Source organism: Cyanistes caeruleus, chromosome 12 (genome assembly GCF_971803275.1).
Source record: "Cyanistes caeruleus chromosome 12, bCyaCae1.hap1.1, whole genome shotgun sequence".
In the NCBI taxonomy this organism is placed as follows: domain Eukaryota; kingdom Metazoa; phylum Chordata; class Aves; order Passeriformes; family Paridae; genus Cyanistes; species Cyanistes caeruleus.
In genome coordinates this window covers 10,362,637-10,387,714 of record NC_141712.1, presented here as the reverse complement: position 1 = coordinate 10,387,714, position 25,078 = coordinate 10,362,637, and the positions used below count along the sequence as shown (strand labels likewise).

General features: G+C 37.1%; 1 protein-coding gene across 1 annotated transcript in view; it reads left to right on the top strand.

The window, feature by feature from the left end:
- The window catches only part of LOC111934607 (uncharacterized), a 370,779-nt gene extending 346,464 nt beyond the window's left edge, over positions 1 to 24,315 (top strand). The window contains exons 9-10 of the mRNA XM_086847082.1: positions 23,797 to 23,883; positions 24,238 to 24,315. Coding sequence (XP_086703208.1) covers positions 23,797 to 23,849 — 53 coding nt within the window. The 3' untranslated portion in view covers positions 23,850 to 23,883; positions 24,238 to 24,315. The remainder of the gene's footprint in view (positions 1 to 23,796; positions 23,884 to 24,237) is intronic.
- Positions 24,316 to 25,078: the final 763 nt, after the last annotated feature.

Genomic DNA, 25,078 nt, shown 5'->3' with positions numbered 1-25,078 from the left:
TTAAATGGATACTGAAAATACTTTTCTGTTGATACTAAGTTCATTAAGCCAATAATATACAGGTTTGTAATAACTGTGACAAAAAAAATCTATTGGAACACACAAAATCTGATTTTGAAGAGTGAGTTAGCATGTTAACACCTCTTCCCCTCCCTCCCTTTAAGCAAGGAATTTAGCAGGTTTGCAAAAGGGGTCTCTGTTCTTGATAAATGGTGAGAGGGTTAAAGGAAGTATGTTTTCATCAGCTAATGTTAACCTATTTCAATGTCATAAGTAGTAGTGGAATAATTAAAGATATATTATATGAAAAATACACTGGTTGTTGCCAACAGCTCACAATTAATCTTTGTGTGCCTCCAGAGGTGTGGGGGTTTCACTGTTGAGAAGAGACAACAGCAACATTTCACAGCTACTTCTTTGAGTTTCCACCACAAGAGCTCACCTTTACATTTCATGTGTAAGGATGTCATGAAGAGTTGTTTTCTGGGGGGCAGAGACTCAGATCCCCCACAAGCATGGTCTTTCCCCTGGTTTCCACCACCTGCCCCAGGCAGTTTGGTCCCTTGGGACAGAGGAGTGGTTCCATCAAGTAGGGTAGTTTCTTATATTGGCTTCTTACATATGGAACTTCCCAGAAAATGAACTGCACCATGACTCAAGTAGAGACTAAAGGTATCTGTTGCTGCAGCATCTGTTTGTCAGAGCAAAAATAAAAGTTGTTTATTTAGCAAAGCCTGACTTTTGCATATTCATACCAAGGAAACTATTTAATGCAGACTCAGTTGTGTGCACACACATACCTATATCAAAGATTCTCCAAACATGCATATGCATTCTTTTTTATTTTAAGGGAGTGCATAAAAGTTTTCTAACCATGCTTTGAACTTATTCATAAGATTTTATGTGTCTACCTGGAGCAGATTTGAAATTGCTTTTTATAAAATATGCTGTATTTATAAAATGTTTTTTTGGATGCCTTTTTATTTTCAGTGTTTTTATCAGCCCCAACTCTAGATTTCATAGAGTCTGGGGAATTTACAAAGGAGCCAACTTGGAGTAAACTTAAGTCACAGATATTGTACATACAATAGTCTGTCTGCAGACGCCAAGCCTCACTTTCCTCCTCCACTAATAAAAGCCAGTAACAGTTGTCTGATCTTTTGCATCAAAGACAGTGTTTATGAAGTGGCCTGTATCGTTATCTTAAAATATACATATAATTCCTGCATTAAAAGCTTGAGAAGAATTATGAATCAACATTTCATAGTAAATTGTACACAGATTTGAGGACTGAAATAATATGTTTCATTCATAAATACTGAGCCTTCAAAATAGGAGCACCCATGAAACAGACATCCTCTGACTAATGGTATTTACTTGCCTGATTGACCTTTTGTGTGCATGTGTGTGTGTGGACTGTGTATCCAGTATTTTAGTGTACTAGACTGTGTATCCAGTATTTTAGTGTACTGGACTGTGTGTCCAGTATTTTAAAGATTTAATTAATAATATTCCCCAGTTTTCCTGTTCACTGATTTTGGAATATTGGATTCTGATTTTAGTTGGGTCCAACTCTTTGCATAAACATCTTGCAGCTCGGAGTCCTCTGATGGTCAATGGAGAAATACAGAGCAGAAAGCAGGAGAGCTATTCCAGCAGTGTTTTTGCAAGGCTTAGGGGTCACTTGACTCCAGCTCAAAGGAGAGATCTCGTGGCCAGTTGGGACTGTTCGCTCTGGCTGGAAATTTACTCCACCATGAAGTTCTCTAGAGTGTGGGCTGTGGCCTCATGGTCGGACTCAACTGCAGCTGAACTCAGAGCCCTCCTGCCCCTTGTTGATGTGGATGATGAGCATGGTCCAAGCTTGCCATGCTTGGAACTTTGGGGAGAGACTGCTGGGGAGCAGCCAGGCAGCTGCAGCAGCCCGAGGGGAAGGGATCCCAGGCTGCCCAGCAGCAGTGGCCCTGCCTATCCCCATTCCATGGGCACTCCCTGGGTGGGAGCAGTGGGGATCAGGATCAGAAGGGACACAGCAAAGCCTCAGCTGGGACCTGTGTGTTTCAGGAGCTTTCTGCACATTCAGGTGGCTTGCCTGTGGCTATGTAACATACCAGCTCCAGAAAAGGTGAAGAAATGTAAATCATTTCAAATGTTATTTTTGTTCTTTCATGATGTATCTTTAAAACACAATCCAAAGGGAATTATGCTCAGGATACTTAGTTACAGTAATTATCTGGATACACCTAAAAGCAACAATGAATTCAGGTTAAATTTGATGAACATATACAAGTAAAAAAGACATGTTGAAATATCAAAGTAAAGTTTTAGTATCTATCCTTGAATTTCCAGCCTGCAAATGTCTTTACTTTTTATAAGTAGTTAAAATGCTCTAAAGAAGACATTTAATGTTTTACCAAACAGAAATTTTTATTTTGGCTTCTTTTTGTTTAGTTTGTTAGAAAAAAAAAACTATTTTTAACCTGGAGAGTAAAAAATATTACACAAATCCTTAACTTCTTTTCTGGATTTCTTTTTCTTTTTTTTTTTTTCTTTTCATCTGCAGCTAAAAGAATTCAAAATTTATTTGAAATTATAGGTTGATTTGAAGGTGGAATAGAACTAATATTTTGGAAAGCTTGACCTTTATTTACTTTGATAATCTCTATTATTTATGAATAGGCTTCAATGTAGATCTATTATGAAATTATATACTCACTTATAGTCACAAATATGGTAACTGCTGAACAAGTTTGGCAGTTGTTTCAGAAAAACCTTCCAGAAACTTTGATACTTTTGCCAAAGTTCTGCAAGATCTCCAAGCACTTTCCTTAGCCAGAAGGGTGCATCAAGAAGCACAGGGCAAATCAAATTAAGAGAAACTAATGTTCATGAGAAACAGAAATCTGTCTTTTACATTTCTGTTCATAAAATGTTGAATTGGGAATATTTTATGAACAAGGGATAATGGGGAGCAGAGGGATAAATCTAGGAAATGTATGTTGATCCCTGAAGTATAGCAAAATAGCAATGCTAGAGTGTATTTCCCAGCTAATTTCTAGGCTCCAGAGTTTTTGGGCTATCAGCATTTACTGAAATGATCCAGTATGTAATTAACTGTTTCAGTGTATGAACTTAGTTCTTTCACTTTTGTCGTGGCAAATGCAATATTTTTTTTCTTTGAATGATTTAAAAAATATACCTATGGTTAGAGAGGATGACTTTGATCACTTACTGGTATATATTTAAAATAAAAATTCACAAAGTACTTAAATTTGCATGCATCTGGTGTTCCTGTTTCATAGCTCGTGTTATAGTTTACTTATGTCTCAGTCATTTGCATCAATTAAATTGAATTGGAATATTTTTCTCCTCCTACTTTAGCCCTTCATCTTCAGCTGTCAACATGCATATGCCAGTCAGCAGTGTAGCTGTCAAAGCTGACATCAGCATCTGTACTTGTATTTTTCTGGTGTCTGTATCTGTCTTAATTCTGAGTTTTTCTTAATGTTTTTCTTGCTGCTGATAAAAGGATTTGCAGAGTTAAGTTTCTACTATTCTTGTCTTTAGGGGCCGGTGGAAATTTCACTGTAGAAACCTGACTTTAGCAGAGTCACTGTATTCCCATAATTAGGATCAGAATCTGGAGGGTTATAAGCTTTCAGCAGTTTTTTTCATGCTATCAAGAAATCCTACCTTCACTGAGGTTAATAAAAAAATGCTTATTTCAATTTAACCAGTTTTTCCATAATTTCATAATCTCCATAATTCAGCTAACACAAAAGCTGTGATATTTCTTCTGAAAAGTAAAATTGGAGAGTATAAGGATAGGCAAATGTGTTTACAGAAATCTTCATAGTAGTTGTTCAACCAAGTTGTGAGAACATTATTGCTCAAAATACTTCCAAGTGATATTCTGTGACTGAAATTAAAATCTTCCTCATTTGCTTCAATGGGCTCAGTATTTGTGTGTGTTCCAGATCACTGAATAAAAAATGAAACATTTTACACTTATAATTCTTCATGTAGAAATTAGGAGAATGTACAAATTAGGAGGAAAGAGTGGAAGCAGCTCAGCGATAAAGCTTTTATAAATAAATAAAAAGCACCTAATTTTCAGAGCAAATGAGAGCATGTGATGAGTGATGTGCTCCTAATGAGTACTGAAAAGCTTCCAGTGTAAATAAACAGATGGTAAAAATACTTAAGTTACAAATTTTTCAAACCACAAATACCTAAGTCACAGGTCTGTGTTTCAGACTTCAAAGAAAAATATTGCACCCAGCTTTTCCAGGGTGTAAACATTTCCTTCCTCTTCAGAGGGAGATAATAAATTGGTACTTCCTCCGCTCGGGAAGGTTGTGAAGCTTATTGAGCAGCTCAGGATTTGAAACCTGACGGGTGCTGTGGCTCAGCAGGTGCTAGTAATGCTGGAAGAGAGGAGGACTGGTGTGAGGATTTGCCAGAAGTAACTTCAAATGAAATAACTGTAAAATCAAGTTGTGTTCACATGAGCACTCGGCTCGGGGATTATCTTATTGGCCTCCAGAGACATTTGGTTGGTGTAGAAATGAGTTGGGAGACAGGCATTAGCGTGAAATGCATCTCACTGTGTGTATTAATCTCTGAGTTACTGCACAGTTTTATTCTAAGGTAGCTCATAGAAAAGTCAGATACACTTCAGAAAATAAAGGTAAGATCTGGGAGACATGGATACATTTTGTTGAATAGTTAAGTCTATATTGAGCCTCAGTGCAAACAGAAAATGGAAAGGATTTTTTGTTGTTATTTAGGAATCACACAGAATTATTTCTAAACATCAGGGTAGCTCAAATAGTGCTCAAATCAATACTTCACTTAGGCCTTTCAGGGGTAAGCTGATAAACTCATGTGCATATGTTCCAGTGTGCCTATCATGCTTACATAATAATATCATATGCTCTGAGATGGTCTTTGTGGGGTTTAACATGTTCCATATTTTGATCAAAAAATAAATATGGGGAAGTCAAATGGGATTTTGTTTCTGCTTCCAGGACTGAGCCCTCAGTCTTATGACCTGGTGGATCAGCAAACACTGGTTTATTCCTTTTCCTGGTAGAAACTGGAGTCTCTCTCAATTCAGGGAAATGACCGAGTCTTTCATTTGTGCTTAGCCAAAGATGGTATCTCAAGAAATCTTTCTCTCATATTTTTTCCAAGGTCTTGAGTTTGACATTTCCACTAGAAAAAAAAATGGGAGTAGGAAGCAGTTTCAGGCACTCAGTTTAGATTGTTTTGACTCAGTTGTTTTATATACCAGCTTAATCTTGTACTTAGTGCTTTAACAAAAATCAGAAATGAGTGGTGTGCATCTAATAAACTTGCTGTTTGTCTTGATTTGTTGAGCTAATCTCAGTGATGCTTTGTTTCAGAAGAGTCCAAATAACTCCCAGGGCATAAAAGCAAATTTCTTACATGGTGACTAGGACATGACTATGTTTTTTCTGTTCCCAGGAGGCCAGCATGTGAATTTAAGGGACTTTTCCTAGTTTTATGGAAATGGCAGAGTTTAGCTACTTTGAGTTTACATCAAAAACTTTGAGTTGGGTATCCTAGGTGGGTCAGATCCTGTCCACGTCTAAATCCTATACCAGACTTTCTGATCTTGTCTTGGTGCTGATGGATTCCCTCCAGTGCACTTCAGAGGCATTTGTGTATCACTTCTCTCATAACCAGATACCCCACACAGCCTGCTGTAAATAATTCTGCAGCTCCCAGCAGGAAAACTCTGAATTGCTCCTGGTAATTGCTTCAAATCTGCAGCCCCGACAGGTATTTTTAGGTCTGTCTTGAAGAGATATCAGCTCCCATACACTTGAGCTTCTTTGTCTGGAGTCACTGCAGCTCCAGACATATCACTGGAATGGGGTGTAATTGTGGTCTCATGCCTTCCCTATCCACCCACCAATCTCAATTGCCTTAAAGCAGCCTCCTGCTGTGCTACAGGGAGCATTCAGAGCTTTCTGAGCAAAGCAAACTTGAACTGTGGGCTGTGCCTGAATTTAAAGGCTGCCTTGGAAGGAGGAGGAGTGGAGATGTGTTGTGAAATCCCTCCTTTAGAACAATATGAATTATAACAGTGGGACACTTCAAGCTATGAATTTCATTGGAATTGTATGATTTACACTGCTCATCCTCCTGAAATGTTGAATTCTCAGTATTTTCTGTCATTATAGTACAAGTGGTAAGATGTTATAAAGCTGATTAACAGCATAATGGAGGTTTAAAGTGAGTAGGATTTGGTGAGAAGTAGGGAAAGAATCTGGTAGCACATAAATGTTCAAAGAGATTTTACCAAAAAGGACAAGAGAGAGGAGAAGAAAAACCCCTTTCCACTGCTCCATTTAGATCAGGTTATGTCCATGCTTGAACACCAGAACATTTATTCCCAGAAATTATCCCTTTGAACTCAGCAGAGCTAGTAATTGAAGTTTTGTGTACAGATTCCATTCATCTTCACTGGGCAGCTGCTGGTTTGTTCATGCAGCTTCAGGTTTTTTCTTTTCAACAGCTTCTAGATGCTTTATAGACGATTCCAAATCAAATGGGAAAGGAGGTGGAAGAAAGGACTAATAAGAGAAATCTAGAAAGGAGGCTAAAATAGGAAGGAGGTGGTTTTTTTCTTATTTTTACTACTTTTATGCAACCCAAAGGATAAAATTAGCAAGACTGGAAACTTTTTCAACTGGTGCTGTATCCTCGCATCTAAAATACTACTTTTAATCTTCTGTAGCTGTTGAAAGATGTGGCTCTGGCTGGCTCCTTGCTTCTAATCAGTGAATAAGGTACAAATACCACCAAGTCTGTCTTTCATCAAGCACGTGAGAAATCTGTATGGTCACTCTAACACATCTTACCAGAGAGCAGCTGGGATATGCTCCGTGCTTTGGCAAAGAGAAGTTTTTTTTAACTGCTGGAATAGAGTTGATTGAATTGTTGGCTTTTTGCAATACATGTTTTTATAACTTCTCCTAATATAAAACAGAAGATAAAGGGGAAACAGTACAGAACAATATATCGATCACAGATAATGTTAACCTGGTAGTGTATTCTATTGCATAGCTTCAAGAAATATTTCAGACTATTCAAAATGCCTTCCCATCAATTCACATTATATTTGAAGAAAGCAATATTAAAGTCAGGAAAGTATCAACTATAAGTCAGTGCACTTAATATAGACAGCAAATGGACAATAATGTGGATAAATGTTTCTGATTCTGTATAGGAATCCATCTCCTAATTTATATCAACTCCATGTCAATCAATTAAGTCTGATCACTTGTTGGAACAGTATATTAAGAGGGAAAATGCACAAACATTAAGATAAGCCAGAAAATTAAAGTGGTAAAAGGATGATGCTTATTTTTCCAATATGGAAAATGTAATACATTTATCTCTTCAGATATTTTTAGAACTACAGCCACAAAAGAAAAAATAAAAGCAAACAACAGCAGCATGTTTTACATAGAGTCTTACATAGAGTGGAAATAGTCTGTTACAACTAAAGCTGGACTATTTTTCTCAGGAAGTATTCTGTAGAAACAAAAACATACAAAAACAATTCAAAGAAAATATTTGCTCTGGTAAATGTGTTCATACTCATTGCAAGAACAATTGAGTTATTTAGCTAAATTGGCACAAGTACACATAGGGAAATACAATTACGTCTATCAAAATTTTCAGCAGAAATAGCAGCACATGAGCAAAACTGGGAAAAAAAAATCAAGTAATTTCAGTGTCAAAGAATATTTTCAGCAATAGAAATACCTAAACATAAAAATTATTTTCTTATTTGAAGATAAGTAACATCTACTTCCTGTTGAGGTAAATTGCCTCTGTGCAGGAGCCCACTGTGTTTAATGTTAATTTTTCCATATGTTTCTAGGGGCTTTAATCAAGCTTGAGTTTTCAGTTTGTCTGTCTGCATCTGTTTGGCTGTCAGCAATGGCCTTTGTAGCTCCTTCTGGGCTCACTTTATAAAGGTTTTACAAATCTGAACTGGGAAGAAGGCACTTGTTTAATGGCAGTTCAGCTCAAAACTCAGCTGTCAGTCTGAACTTCCCCAGTCCCTGCAGGGCTCTTTGCTGGGTTAGGGCAGCCAAGGCTCCAGCTTTGATCTACTGTAGCTTCAGCTGGACTGGTCCCAACTTGGGCAGGGACATAAATGGGAAGGAACCCTCTCAGGGAAGCTGCATTTAAAAGGTAACAAAAATGTCACCATCACATCAGTGAAAATATCTCTTGTTCTTCATGGTTTGTCCCCTTCACTCTGGAAGATCTCCTAGGCAGTGATTGCTTCTTTGTGTGGATCTATGTGAGATTTGAAAGGGTTTAGTGCATTGCACTAATGCAAATAATAATCCAAAATTTAAAGTGGAAAACTATGCTGTGATATGAATTTGGGGAATTTAAAAACAAATATGCCAAAAGAATAGCTTTAAATTACTCCTATAATAATACATCTGTGTTTACATGCAGTATAGTCTGTGTAAATGCACATTCTATTCTCCCTTGCATGAATTTAAGTCTAATGCAAAATTGACAGATCCATTCATGCCTATGAAATTAAATCCAAAAAGGTTAGTATAAGCACTAGGTTTAATGATCACTGCACAATATAATTAAAAGATGATGTTACTTGAATATCAGATTTTCTGTATGTATGTATGTTTATTTGGAGATTTTAATTGAAAATAAACAAAATCAGAAGTGCAAAAAAAAAAAAAAGTAGAAAAGATGTGTGAAATGTAATGATAATGGTTGACTTCTAAACAGCCAAGGAAATTATAGTCATCTTATGTGTGGGACAGGAACAAACACCTCTTAATTGCACTTCATTATAACGTACCTTTCTCTTCTCAGTTGTATATATTAATTATAAAAATCATGTTTCAGAGACGAAAAGCTGTACAATAGTTTTTTTTTTTCCTTTCCCTCCCTCCCTTGTGCTGTCTGCAGCAGGATGGAAGAACAATATCAACTGTCATCCACAGGAAGAGCTTAAGAGCTTTCAAAGACAAATCATAAAAAGAATGAAAGGCTATTATAAAAAAAGGAGGAAAATGCTTTGATTTCACAGATTTGCTACTTATTAATGTTTAAGGTTCTCTCTTCTTCTTAAAAATATCTTCTCATATTGTTTTGTATGTGTTATGTGCAGGTACATCACTTTTTGATGACTATATCACATGACACGTGGATTACGTAGATCATTATTAACGGATGGAGGTTGAGGGATAAGACGGGGAAAGGCACAGTAGCAGCCCTCCAGGGCTTGTATCACTTCTCCAGGTCAACGTAGAAAACATGGACATGGATTTTGTGACACAAGGTGACACTGACTTTTGGGGTTTGGGGCTTTTTCCCGTTCCAGTTCCACCCATGTGTTCCACTGGAGCAGTACTTAGAGACCTTTGAAAGTAAGGACATGATGCTCTCAACTCTTTTGTGGTTACCTGGGACCAAACTTTTCCTGTGAGTGCAGATTGCCTTCTTGGTTTGGATTTTCAGTTCTGCTGTTTCCTATGTGATTAGCCCAGATGTTTCCTTGAAGCCTGCCTGCCTGCTTACAAAGCTGAGTATTCTCACTGGTTTTGTTAAATTTGGGAGCTTCCTTGCTGAGGAAGCTTTTGTGACTGCTGGATGTCACCTTACAGCATAACTAACCACTGCATGACATTTGGTGTGCAATACCTGGGTGAGAAAGCAGTGAGCAATTACCTGGTTATACTGGCTTTTATTATCCATCCTCTTGAAGCTTTTCCCATTTATTCCACTATTTTCTATTTCCCTCTATGCCTTTCCTGAAACAGGAGTCTGTGGTGCTGGGTGCTTCCTCAGGCTGATGTTTTGTTTCTCCTGAGCCTGACATCATCTCCTGCAGCCTCTGAAGATCTTACAGATGCAATGTCTCTGTCAGAGTTAGACACAACCCATGGCTCTTTGTTGCATGCATGGCCTATTGATAGCAGGTGCAGACCTTCTGCTGCATGTATGTTATATATAACATATATATCCTTGCAGGGAAAAAAAATAATCAATGAACTATATTTCATTAGAAGGTATGACTGTAGGGTTTCCTGGAAGGTTTAGTGCTCACAGAGATACAGGTGCTGAGATTACACTCCATGGTTTTCTGTATGTGCCTTCCAAAATTTTAAACTCCATCTCCTCTGGAGAATAAAGAAAAGGAAAGACATTCCTATCCAAATGGCAGGTTTGTTACTTCAGTGCAGTCCTGGGGCTGGATGCTGACTTCTGGCAGTTGAAGTTTTCCTGCTAATGTATTCACATTTCAGCTGTTGTTTTTCCAGGTAGATGAGGGAACTTTTCCCAAAGCTGCCATTTACTTTTCTAGACCTTATGCTTGTTCTGGTGGGAGAGAAATCCTTCAAGTGTGAGAACTTGTAGCTTATTAAATTTAAAGTGGATGTAAAATAGGTATGAAGGAGGTAGGTACTATCAATAGCTACACTTCTCAGAATGCAAACTTTTACTTCTCTGATTAATTCTTTTTTTTTTCTGCCCCCTGCAAAAAAACCTACCAGTTATTAGTGAAAATGGCGATAACTGTCAAAGGTAAAACTCCTTTTCCTCTCTCATGAATAGTTACAGCTCAAATATTTTTTTCAATAGATTGCTAAATTTATTAAAAATAGATTAAACAGTAAAAAAGAAAGATGATTTAGTTACAGAATGACTCTAAATTGTGAGCAGGAACTAGACTGGCTAATAGACCATCCTGAGAGAACAGCAATTAGTTCTCTCTTTTTCTTCTCTGTTATGTGCAGTTCCAAAAAGCAGCGTATGCTTCTCTGAATGTATTTTCTTCATTCTTCCTATTATGTACTTTGGTCTGTATTATTTGTCAGAGTAATTCAAAGACCCAACAGAATCAGTGGAAACTCTCTGCACTCCTCTCTGGTTTAGTGTCATTTCTGAAGTAGTTTAACCATTAACAAGTATAAAGCCACCTAACTACATGGAGAATAATCACATGATACAGTTTTTTCCTAAGGAAATATTAACTTTAAGCTGGGATAACCAACTTCCAAGAATTCACATAAAAACATAATGAAGTTAATATTAAATAAAAGGCTTGTGCAAGCATTTAGTTTTACAATATGTGCTGATGTGTCTCTGATTTAATCATGTTTTGTTTATGATTAATGAATGATTCACCTTGAAGATCAAAGTTTTATTCATATCTCATTAAGAATTGGAAGAAATCATCTGTTTAGAAAATAAAGCTGCTTTATGTCTTACCTAGTACTACAAATTTAGCCAAATACTGAGAATTGAAGCTAAGAGAAAATGGGGAAGACTTGTTATCAGACCTCAGACTGTTCAGGAAATCTTCATGTATAAATTGTGATAATTCAAAGCATGAAAAATTATCTTTTTTCTCTACTGTGTTTTATCATAAATGTTGACTTTTGCAACTGAACTAAAAATTTAAACATGTGGAATTTTTCAGTGTATTTTCAGTGTATTTATAAGGCAAAATTGAATACATTCATAAAGAAAAACAGCTAGAAATGTGACCAAGTTTCTTTTGAAAAAGAAAATGCACAATTGTGCAAGTTTCAGTTTACTTTTCACTAGGGGTATAGCCATTGCTGTGACACTTCACCTACATAAAATATAACTAGGTAACAGATCTTAGGAAAGATCTGAAGAAAGCTGCAACACTAAGAAATATATCTCTATTTCAATCCAGAACACAAAATTATTTGTCTCTATGTTATAAGTTTATCTGTCTTAATGTGTTGGGATTTTTCTGCTCACACAACAAGGATTACTTTGTAAAGATCCATATTGGAGTGTGAATATGTAAATTTTCAGAAAGTATTATTTATAAAAAAAACTGATATAACAGGAAGGTTTTCATGTGCCAGTGACCTGAGATCTACAATGTTGTATCTTTTAATTTTTAGAGGAGAAACACAGTCTGAAGGTTGTCTGGGGTGGATAGATAATGGTTAATTTGATAGCCTAGAATTCATTGTATCTAACAACCTTTTCTGACAGAATGGTTTTATTACAATGATAGACAGATGACCATTCTGCTGTTATCACTGAATGACAGAAAATTGTTTGTGCTCTAGAACAGTGATATAGCAGAATTATTGTCCAAGTATTAATGCAAAATTCATGGCAAAATTCAACTCTCAACTCATTTTTTATCTCTAGTTTTCTAATGAAGAGTGAGTGAGCAGGTTTTACATGTTAGTTCTGGCCTGTACTGCATTTAACTTATAATAATTCTTCAGTGGTAATGATGCATGAGCTACAGGATGACCAGCTGAAAAACACAATGCAAAACCAGACTGTGTGAGTGGGAGTTTATGCAATAGCTCAAAATGTGTCTCTCCAGAGAAAAGTGTTGCTCTTTTCCTGGCAAGGAAAATATTTCTGTCTCTTGCTTTATTCATCTACTGATAGAAAATTGAACAATTAATTACTTATTTTAGGTTAAGTCTTGCAAGCAGAGGATGAGATAATTCAAGTTGATTCTAGTGGCATTAACATATTACAGTAACATAAGAACGTAATAGATATTTGTTTTCTTGTGAGATTTGCTGGATTATTTGATGTGTAACTTTGCACTATACTTTCCAGCTTAAAGAAGTCTGAGAACTTTTGAAAAAAAATGTCCACTTTCTGGTTCAGTGAGTTCACTGCTGCTCATGTAAACTCCACATGCTTTACTTGGATTTTACATTTCATAACTCTTTGTGGCACGTTTCATTCAGGCTGGTTCACCTTGATATTGACATCACAGAGTTCAATGACTTCTGTATAGTTTGTTTCCCCACTTAAAAATAATATAGCTCTGAGAATTGAGTGATCTTTGTCCTGTGGTTTGCTTAATATTGTGGGCTTATGTTTTTTCTATTTGTTCAGAACTATTTGTACTTGGATTATTAATCTATAACTAAATGTTGTCCTTTGTGTTCATCCTGCTGACGATATCTGGAATCAGACCAAAGCTCTTTTCCTTAAAACTGTGCAAAGCATGTTTATTGTCACTTCTTCACTTATGATATTTTGGGGATCATGTCAAAATGGGAAATATCAGAGTAGTAGTATTAGTGTGCAGGCTTGTTCCATCTTTTTACAGCCAGAAGCATTGGATATCCTGCCTAAAGTAAGCTTTAATGGGAATTCTGTCCATCTCTCTCAATGGCAGTGTATCAGGCAGAGGATCTGAAGTGTCACTTGAACAATTGTGGCTTGATAGGAGCCATGGCCAGTCACTGTCTGAACTCACTGTGCAAATACCAACAAACATTGCTAAGGAAATATCCTGTCTCACAAGGAGCTGCTGGGGAAGCGGACCCAAAGGCACTGTGCCATGTCCAGGACTCTCAGAGGAGGCACTTCAGTGCAGTCACACAGCCTTAAGCACTTTGCATTCCAGTGTCTCTGCCAATGGCTCGGCTGGAGGGGGCAAAATCCTTCTTCCAGGGACAATTTCCCTCCAAGTCACTGCTAGAGTCCAAGTTGTGCACCGTCAGGATCACAGGTTTGATCCACTTGAGTTGTACAAAAAATTTCAGTCTTAGGAGCTGTTTGATAGTTTGCACCACGTTAACCTAAAAGGAAACAAACCAAACTTGAGGCCATAAGGAAGCTTTGGTTTGGATAAAAACTTCAGATTTAGATTGCTTAGATTAGCGTTGTCCACTGTTCTGAAAGATTTAACAAAAGAAAATTAAAAAAATTCTTACTTGCCATAGGTGGGTTGAGTTCCCTATCAACTTCAATGGCATGAGGGCTGCATAGCTTCTCTGTCATTGAAGGTACTGTCATTGCAACCTGTGCTGTTGCTAAAAGCAGCTTTAAATGAGACAGTTACAGGATGGATTTTTGTGTACAGGTAGAGATCTATATGACAAAATATATGAGATCCTTAATGAGCATGTAACAGTTTGATGTTAGTCACATAGCGTGTTTCCCTTCTCTTTTTCACTATGATAGTGTGTGACAGATGGTATAAAACAGAGCACCTCAGCTTCCTAAAAAATTAACCCAGTTTTGAACATCTGGAAGCACAGAATGCTGAAAAAATAGAGGCTTTGTGCAGAGTTTTCAAACAGTTGTGGGGGCACACACATTCTTGTAATTCTGCTTCATTGTCTGCAAGTGTGCCATGCTATTGGTAAGCTTTTTAATTTGAGCAAAAATTTACCTGCCAGCAAACAGAGTTTTTCTGAGTAATCTGTGTTACCTGATCTTTAAAGGTACTACACTGAAGGGAAGTGAGGAATTTCTGACGCTACAGTTCAGATACCCATCTTAGAAATTAACTATAATAAGCATTAATTTATGCCAATGCAAATGCTGAAGGTTCTCTACGGGTAAAAATTCTGCACATACTTTTTCCCAGTTGTTATCATTATGAAAGACTGTGGACCAATTCTCTTTGGATAAATCTTTCTATCCATTTATCTTCAAGTGTATAAGTAATCAATTCTAAAAACATGTTCCCATTCACATCCTATCACAAATTTGAGGGAAAATGAAAAAAATTTACTTGCTCACATTAAAGTTAATGAAGTTAAAGACTTCCATCATTCTAAGTTACCAAGAGAATAACTTGAAGTGAGAAAGTTTAATGACTGTATCAAAATCTTCCCAATCATATTTTAAAGAGTGGACTCCTTCTAGATGGTATGCACAGCACTATAAATATGCAAAAGAACAAGAAATAAAAATGCCAGAGTTTCTCTTCCTCTCCCTTTTCATATTTGCGTAATGTGTAAGTAAGGTTTGGTTCTGAAACTCGTTAAAGACAGATAAGTTCAGCAGTTTTTAAGAACCCTGTATTTGATGTCTGGCAAAATGTGTATTTGCACTAATATTCACCAGTGTGTACACATCAGGTCAAATCCTTAAGTCTTACAAAACATTATATGAATGGCAATTTTTATTTAAGTAACAGAATTACAAATTATTCCAAAGATGTTGCTGGGCAGAAGTGATTAAGTGTGTAAAAAGACAGGAAGGTTTAGTTAGTAATTTTTACAATATATATTTTTAATGAAAGTTTAAAAATTGCATCAGAGAGTTAAACAGAATCTCACAATTTTAGATCAACTTACGACAGATTTATAAGTTAATGGCATGCATAAATAGGTGGGAGATAGCACCCAGAAACAAGAGGGCTATTTTACATGGTGATTATATATATCTATGCTTACCTGGACCAAGTATATTTCCATCTGCTTACAGTTCTACAAACTATTTGGTCCTGTTCTTGAAGCAAATGTAGCCTGATAGCTCTAGAAGAAATACACAAGATTTGAGTGCATAAATATTGTTCAGAATGTGGCTTGTTATGTAATAATGCAATAACAAGCAAGGAGATGAATGAATATGCATCAAAAATATTACAAAAGCCCTTATTTTTGCAAACAGAAGTAGTTGCCTTAAATTGCACTTCAAATAGGACGGCACAAACCTTTTGAATTAATTTATTTTCCCTGAAAGAGTTAATTTCTAATTATTTTATTAGCAATGCACAAGCTAATAAAAATGGAAGCTTGTGCTGCTTCGCAGCCGAGACCTTCCTGACGTGCTCAGAGCCCTTTAGTTCTGCTGTTGTTCCTGTGCAAGAATCAATACCACAGGCAGCAATTATGTGGTGTTGTTTTTTGGCTAAAATTCCCACACATCTGGGATAAACAGATATTCTATTCGAACTTCCTCTGTTAACTCCACCAGTTTCCATGGAATGACTCTCTATATGCTTGTTAAGTAAATGATTGTTATAAGACTATGGAGACATGGTCGATCAAATTAACCCCTTTTGTCCAGCCTCCAAAATGGTTCCCTTCATTTGCCTAAATTCAGCTGCTTTGGAGAATTTTTTCAAGCTTGAAGGACTCTCTGGATTCATCACATTAGCAAACTGTAACCTGAGAAGAGGGTCTTTGGAACAGCAGGACTTCTTTGGCCCCCAATTGTTTTGCTAATCAAGATTATTGCCACTATTGAGATGTGGAAAGATAGCCTGGCTGACAAAATTTGTCAGCTTCCCATGAAATAGTTCTGTCAGTTTAGTCAGGGTGCCGGCTAATATTAACATATAAATGAAGTCTCTCCCCCTCACCCCTTAATAGATGCAGAGAAAATATAAACACACACACAAAAAACCCCTCTGTGCTTAAATCAAACAAGCTTCTTTTCTCAGCTCTAGCCCATGTCCCTGGAAATCCTGTGAGTAGTGGAGCTAAAGGGAGGGGGGAGGGAAGCAGAATTTGCACAAAACTACTTTTAAGCCATAAAGCAGCAAAGCCCCACTCCCCGCTGATAGCAACAGGAGATTGATTACGCCTGCAAAAGTACAAATGGTTGCCTGAATGCAAGTGGCAGACCTCCAAAGCAGTGTGCTCTATGTGCTGGTTTTACATTTTATAGCGGAGGGCTCGGATACAAAGTGGAAGAGTGGAACAGGGCTATGAAAGAGTTATCTTTGGCCGGAGGTCACAGCCCCGAGCGCGGCCCCGCGGGGCCTGGCCCGGCCCTGCCGCGGCAGCGAGCGCGGCCCCGGCGCCCCAAAGCCATCCCCAGCACCTGTTCTCTGCCTTTCACTCCGTTTTCTCATCATCAGAATACATATTGTATTTTCCAGCTGACCTGCGAGGTGATATAATCTAATGCTCTTTCACCCACTTACACAAATTTTGCATTACTTTTTTCAAAGGCATCATTCTGGCGGCAACTCTTTCAAACCCCAGCTGTACCCAGATCATAAAAAAGTAATTCAAACTTACCCTCATTTTAATTGTAAATGGATCTACTGAAAGTTCTCTTAATCTTTTAGCCTGATTTAAATATAAATAAATTAATATCTCGTGATATTTGTAATCTGCAAATAAGCAATATTGGCCTTTTGGTGCTAAATTAGCCCTTGAATGGCAACTGTGCAGCAGCTTTGTGTAGTTAGTGTAGGCATCGGAGATGACTCTTCTAGCAAGTTCAATAGGCTTTGCAAAGCATAGCTTTAAATAGAAGAAATCCTTCAATCATGATTTGTTCTTGCTTTATGAGAAACAATCAGATTATTCCTTTGTGCTGGACTGTGACAATACTCTAAAGCATGAATGAAAACTGGAATATATGTTCCCCCAGTGGATTACATCACCCTTCTTGATCATTGGACTAACGTGAAAAATAGATTTAATGTGTAAAATATCTGTCATTGAAGAGAATATTAAGAAAATTACTTGGGAGCAGTTTGTGAGAACATCAGAAGCAATGAGTTAATGACAAAGCACAGCATTAGTTAAGAAGTTCAAGGCAGATCATTCTTAAAGAGTTCCAGGCAAGCTAAGCTCCCTGCTTCATGATTTCAGAAGATGTCATACAGAATGGATTTTAACTTCTCTAAAGTAAAATAACTGTGTAAAATATTGCATTAGTTGCCCAGAATGTGGAGCCAAAGAAGCATAATCTAAACAGTTCCACTGGTACATCTTGCCCTGAGTAAATGCAGTATTTGTGCACATGCCTTTGATCTGAGCCTTCTGAAAAAAATAACTGGGAGGCAAAATATTAAGCATTGTTGGCAACAAGAAAGAGTTCATAATAATCATAATAAAATAAGAAATCTTCTGGTTAAAGTCACAGTCTACTTAAAATTCTGATCTGAGAATCTTTGTGAATTTCCTGGATTTCACTTCGAGCTCAGTAAAATTCGCCTACATTGAATCCTGCTCCCTCCTGTGACTTGAGTCCTCTGCTGGAGAGTGTGAGATGGGGGAAAGCTGAGGGATATCTTACACACCATGCTGTGTGTGGATGTTTTTATACAAGCAAAAGCAGTAGTCTTTGTCCCAGGGAGTTTACAGTCTGGAACAGCTTTTAATTGTCTGTTACAGTATCAGTTCATCAAAACATAGATATTCTGAACTTTAAGTTATCCAGCTCTAGAACCTCTTGCAGTCTGGCTTCTGTAACAAGCATCAAGTCTAAAACTTCATAAATACCTTTAAATAGTTAAAGGAGTAATACTGGCAGAGAGAAGTCAGTGTTCTGCTGAACAGCTGTCTTTCAGGCCAGTGCTATCCAGAACTCATGTAAAGTTTCCAGGAGTCAGCAAGACACGCTTGGCCATATGCTTTGAAACCTCAATTTATGGAGCATGACTTTTTCTCATGTTTGTTTCTGATCACACTCCTTCATTTTACACCTGCATGACTGGTCAGGTGTACAGTTCCTCTAAGTCCCTCCCAAAGGCCAGGGTGTGGAGCTTTCTCCTCTGCAGCGATTGCCCAGCTTTCAAAGCTGCCTTGGAAAGAGAGCGGGTGGTGCTCATAATGGAGCCCTTCATACCTCGAGAGAACAGCTGCCTCACACTCCAGTGCACACAAACAAAACACCTGCTTGAACCAGAAAAACCAGTAAGCACTGAGACTGGATATGTGCTGGATGGTGTTCAGACTTTCCCTTTTATCTCTTCTGAGATGTTATAACACATTTTTCAGCATTGTGGTCATTTGGAAAGATTGTGCAGTTTTGTTTCTAGAACCATTTTTTTCTTCTCCTTTTGAGAGATATTAAAAACCACTGCTAATATTTTTCTTTTTGTCATAAGTAAAGACAAATCTCCTTGTGGTTGGTTTGGGTAAGTGTCCAGCAAGTCTGGCTACCCAGCTTTCAGACTTGCTTCAAGATGTATCATTTTAACTTGAGTACAGGCAGCCTTCCATTCTCCCTCTTTTGAGGTATTGGACAGGTGCTGAATTCTGCTTAATTTGGTATTTTCCTCTTGCATGCTGTAAATATATAGGTATATTTCTTTCATGCAGTAACAGCATTTCATCTGTCCTATTGAAGCATAACTTCAAGAGTGTAACATCAAGGATCTTTGCAAGGCAAATGACATTTTGACATTCTAATTTTAGTTATCCCTTTCAACGTATCAGGCTGGGTGACAGAAATGGCTCTCCAGGAATGGCAGAAATATAAGTAATTCCACTGAAAATAAGTATGCAACACTGATTAAAAGATGATGAACTTATATCTCAAGATGTCCAAGAAAATTCTGTAACCTCTCACTTTCTGTTTTGCTCAGATTCATCCTCGTTTCTGAGATTTCCCTCGGTTCCAGCTGAAATGCCCATCAGTGCAGGGAAGCTCTCCATAATGGCTGCTGTCATATGGCAGCTGTTATCATTTGCACTTTGTTATACAAATTTATCATCTCCATCACTTCATAATGAGCCTGACTGATACCATAAAGCCCTATAATTCCAGCAACAATAATTGTCATTCTACTTGGATGTTGTAGAAGAGAGATTAAGGATTTAATGTTTAAATTTTAAATTAAATATTCTCTCACCATTATGGGTGGTCTCCTTCTGAAACCTTGGTAGAACAGTATAGTAACACTGCCCAACACTACTGCCTGAACCAAGCATTAAAAAAATATATCCTCGGTGCTGTCAGACTTTAACTGTTCCAAGCTGAATATGCACATAGGGTACACATTAATCAAAATAAATTTCAACTTCCCTTTTTTATTTTTAGTTTTGCCCTAAATTTTATTGGACTGACTAACTCTATGTAATAAGCATAACTATTTTATTTAACCAGGGGAAATGAGTGGGAACAAGTTCCGACTGACAATGGCTCTCTGCTGGAACCCAGAGAAGCAAATGCAAGCAATGCAGTAAGGAAGATCAAACTTGTTACACTGCTGATATTCTAAGAGTTTGAACTCGGACTCCCTGCTGACCTCAATTTTACAATGATAATCATTTCCTAAAATGTCTTCATTTTGTAAATGAAGCTGTACCTCCCTCTGAAGCAGGGGTTTGCAAAGATTAAATCATTTACATTTCAAAGGGTTCATTTTTTTTTGCCAGTGTGAGAAATACTCAAGCAGGAAAATGAGTGCTCCTTTTAATTTTTGAAAGCTGGGAGAGCATTCATAGTGAAAATAATCACAGCCTATTACAGCAGCCTTGCTTGCCCATTCCCACTTCAAAAGGATGAGCCTATCTTTTCCCCGCCCAGCACTGAATGACCACTTAAATGAGTGATGGCTTATTAATACTATGACTCAGCCACTTCTCGATAAGGAGAACAATAAGGGGTCAAAGCTTGAGCATCCCTTACAGGAATTAATGAGAACATGTTGCTGGTAATTTGGTCTTTTGGAGATTACATTTAAATTAAAAGGTTCTTGTGTCAGGCTTAATGGTGAGACTGGTGTTGTCACTATTTGAAATCCAGCAACTGCATTTTTGTCCTTTCTACCTGTATAATTTCATTGACTTTACCAAAGTTGCCTTGGGGGTTGGATACCATTTAAAGAACAAAATCAGAGAAACTGGCAAAACAAAACCTTAACGAAGTTCTTCAAAAGTAACCCCCCAAAACTGCACACATTTTTTTGGGCATGGTGTTGCTTTCAGTGTTAGGACATATAATTACAAAAACAATTAAATGCACATATCTGAGATACATTGCATTAACATTTCTGCATAAGACCTGCAACTAATTCATGCCAAAGAATGTTTACTCTGAAGTTGTGTGAAAAACCATTTACCAAGCAGTGTTTGTGCAAATGTGGGGGCCTTTGGTTCCTCATCCTCCTTTCCATTAAAGACTTAGCACTTGGATGTCTGGTTTTATTCTTAACTTTTATTTTTGCATTTTATTATTGATATTGAAACTTTTGTTGTCACTTTTTAACGAAGGCATGAAACACAATGGTGGGATCAAAGTTGCTTAAAGGAGTTAAATTGCTTATATTGTTGTGTGTGTTATTAACTTCAACAGAGAAATCCAACCTACAGCTTTCCTATTATCTGTTTCTTGCAGTTATGGAAATACTGTATTTAGCATCTTTTCTGACCTGAAACTAATGCAAAGTTGGATTCTAGGTAGGATTACAAACACAAGCCTTCGTTCATTGTGCTAATTAGTGCATTGTGTGCTAACTAATGCACATTGCATTTTCAAGGAACTTTGAAAGGTGGGAATCAACTACATATAAACATTTCAGATGTAATTCTAAGGGAAAGTTACAATTCAGCTTTTTTCTCATTGTGCAATGGTATTTAAATATAAAAAATTTGACATATTTTTATAAAAATAGGCAAATCAAAACCATGAGAATTTTTATGGTTATGATATGTTTTTTTTCTGATGTATCTAGAAGCCATATAACAATTTTCCTTTTTTTATCTTTGTATCTATAGTAAGATGATCTTCCTATATTTGATGGAGAACTACAAATCTTAAAAGATATAAAACTGATATTATGCTATAAGAAAAGCAAATATAGTTGTTCTGAGATTAGATGAAACACTTATGAAGTATTAATGGAAAAATACTCACAATGCCAATCCACAGATAAGATTCTCTGTTCCATGCAAAAAAAAAAATATATTTTCACTGGAAAATAACAGGTTCTAGTGCAAGCATAAAAAATATTGATAAAGTCACAAAGAACCTTCTTTATCAGGCATTAGTTCAACTATTGTGTGATTCTTGGGGAAATAGAATGTCATTTTGAGCTTCATCAGATTAAGAATTAAGAAGGTGAGGCTAAATCTTGATGGTAGTACCATGATAACAAATGACACAACGGGAAAGACAAGGGACAAGGGAATCCTTCCCCTGTCTTTAAAGATGTCTAATAAAATATTAAAGAAATGTGTACTGCAAATTATCTCTTCCTGTATCTTATTCCCATATTTTTGATTAAAACAGAGTTTCTGGGTGGCTGAGATGTATCTGTTTTGCCAGGCTGAGAAGATCCCTTGATTTTGTGGTCAGCCTTTGCTGACATCTGTGGGACGTGCAAAATGCACTTGTTGAGTCTTACAAGGACTGTGCAATTCACTTTTCAGAGGACTTCTGTGCCTTCTAGGCTCTTAAGGAATCAGAAACCTTCCAGATCCTTTTATCATGACCCTTGCTGGGGCCCCAGTGACAGCTTTTGTCCTTTATTTGGCCAGTTAACCATTGATTACTGAGCCTACTCATGATTGCAGTGGGCTTGTACATATTGCTCTTGCCAGAGGCAATGAAACTCGTACCATTTAAAAATATAGAATGTGACTACTCCTTAATCAGGAGAATATTTCATGGCTTGGAGTCTTAAACAGCCTCTCTTTGCTATGCAATAATAATATGCATAGCCTCTCTTTGCTATGCAGTAAAAAGTGTGATCCAGAGCGATGAGGAAGAGTTGTAAAGAGAGGGGATGAAGGGGGAGCCCAGTTTAGCTGGTGCTGAGGGGCTGGCAGCCCCCAGCAGTGGGCACTGGGAAGCTGGAGCTGCCTGGAACTGCTGCCAGCCAGAGCCTCCCTGGGGGTCGCTGGCTTGATGCAGGGGACTCTTGTTTTGTGACTAGAGACTGACTTATTGTTCCTGAGAAAAGTGGCAACAAGCCAAGTAAAAGCCCTTTTTGTCCTTTACTCCCAACAGGGGACTTGGAAATGGTTTGTCATGTGCCTGGGCATAATCCAGGCAAAGTCCCCATATGCAATTAAAATAGATTTTGCTACTGTATGTGTTCCTTAGGAAGTGGCAATCCAAGTTACGGGCACTGCTCATTCTTTTATGTGACGTTTGTTTCTGATTTCAATGCTTCATTTTCTTGGGGATTGCTTTTGTCTTTTAATCAATACTCGTTTTTCAGTATTAGCACTCCTTTAAATAATTCCAGTAGTTTGTATATTACATAAAAGAGATATGATTTATAAACAGCAAAGTCTATGAGTAGCCATCTCTCCTTAATGTAAATTCCAATATATGTCATGATCAGAAATCTCCAAAGTATAGGAGATTTACCATTTACCATTTAACAAAATTATTAATAACATATACTTAAATCTCACAAATAAATTATATCCCTTTTGAACTGTCCTCACAGTAGTCTGTCATAGCTGGTTTTTATGCCCTTGTAGCCTTGGTTAGACTTTTATTTGTAATTTTAAAGATTATTATTATTTTTCACTTTTAACATACTTGAATATAATAGACCTAATGGTACTAGAAAATCAATCTTAGTTGTTTTTTGTAGCTGTTGTGTAGTTTTATGCCATTTTCCACAGTTTAAATACTGTGGACTATAGCTATCTTAGATGATCATGATAGATACGTGGCAGGCAGAGTCTCACAATTATTCACTTTCAGCAGTAGTTCTCCAGTAGATTATTTCTATGAAATTCAGTGGAACATTACGGGAAATGAGGGGCTGTGCAATGCACTTTATCTACCTTTTCTCATGACAAATATATGTTTTGTAAGGCAATATTAAAAATAATTTGAGAAAAAAATGTTTTTTGACAGAAAATATAATTTCATTAAGAACAGAAAGCTTCATAGAACACTCTTAAGGTCTAAAAATCAAACTATTGAAAAAAAAAAGGTAATTGCATCCAGATTACAGTGATTAGTCTACGGGAGCTGCCTCTGGACTATGCTGGGATTATGCCCTCCTAAGTGAAAGCACATTTTGAATTTCAGCTTCAGTAAATATTTCCAAAGTACTGTAGAAATATTTCTGCAATAATTCTACATTATCTCTGCATAACTGTGGAAATTCTACATTAAAATCTTAAGAGGAGTAGTTGAAAAAATTGATGCAGAAGGTGTCGAGGAGGGATTTAGGATATTCACTGGGAATCTGCAAGACAGGAGGATGCTGCCACATCTCTATGACTGATTAGGCCATATTAGATGCCTGGTTTTTCATTAAAACCTTAAACCATTCCTCTTTTTCTTGTGCAGGTATAAGGGCAGAACAGGATGGATGTGAGACACAGTGGATAAGAGGGAAGTAGCACACAATTCTGTCTTTTAAAGAGTATCCTAATTGTAAGTATCCTCAGTAGCTGCTAATTTCTTATAATTTTAATAGACCAAGTGGCCTTATCTTGCTGTGTAATACCATTGCTATGCACCTGATGTAAGGTATTGCAGGAGGGATCTCTTATTCTGTGGGGGGAACACTCAGGATCTTACCCTGATTGCTAAACAGAACACTTTCATTAAAGAAACAGTGCTGGCCACCACAAAGTCAGCTAAATTCATGTGTTAATTATTGTAGCTCTCATGTTTATTCAGGATTGTCTCTTTCCTAATGATACAACAAGTAACATAGTTCCCAAAAGCATGTCTTAGCATTTCTTCTATGAGTAGCTCTGAAACACTCACTTTCTGTTTATTCAGTTTTGTATCTCATAGGTCCTGATTCCTCAGCTGAAATATTTAAAAGGAAAACATCAGGGAGTGGTTTATTAATGAAATGTAAGTAGTCCAGCAGGTAGTGCACTCTTGCCAGATTCAGTGGGAATCCCAGTCTGACCTGAGGCTCTGTAAAAGTTGCCCCAAGAAGTGCTCTGAGAGCATGGCCCAGCACAAAGTGGAATAATTTAGGCTCACTTGCCCATGTAAAATTCCTGCATAAATGATTATATTTCTCTTGAAGAAAAATGCAATGTACTCTCACAGTTGTCACTTGACAGTGAACCATCTTCTGGAGCACACACCAGTTCAATTTGGGACACTTAGTCCAGGTGGAATTTCTCCAACTTGATGGAGTTAAACTGTTGCCAGGGTTGTGTCCTGTATGTAAATAGAGGACAAAGATATCCTGCTGAAGACTTTATTCTCAAAATTTATTTTTATTTTTAAACAAATGGCATTTCTGAGAAATTGTATAAAATGTTTCAAGATAAAAGAATGTTTGAGAAATTGAGTAAAATGTTTCAAGATAAAAGAATGTTAAATATAGCTAGAATTAGGAAAGCCATATGTTGAAAGCATATCAGCTTTTAAACCATGCACTTAACCCTGGAACTCAACAAGATTTCACATTTTAAATAAAAAATTTAACTTCCTGGAAAGATAAAGTTAATTTATCTTGAGGGTAGCCTAGGAATAAATAGGGGAACCTGATCCATGGAGAAGCCCTTCACTAAGATAAGTATCTTTGACATTTGAAAAAAAAAAAATATAATGTGTAAAAATAAGATGGGTCTTATCCCTTGCTAAAAACACTGTTGTTATA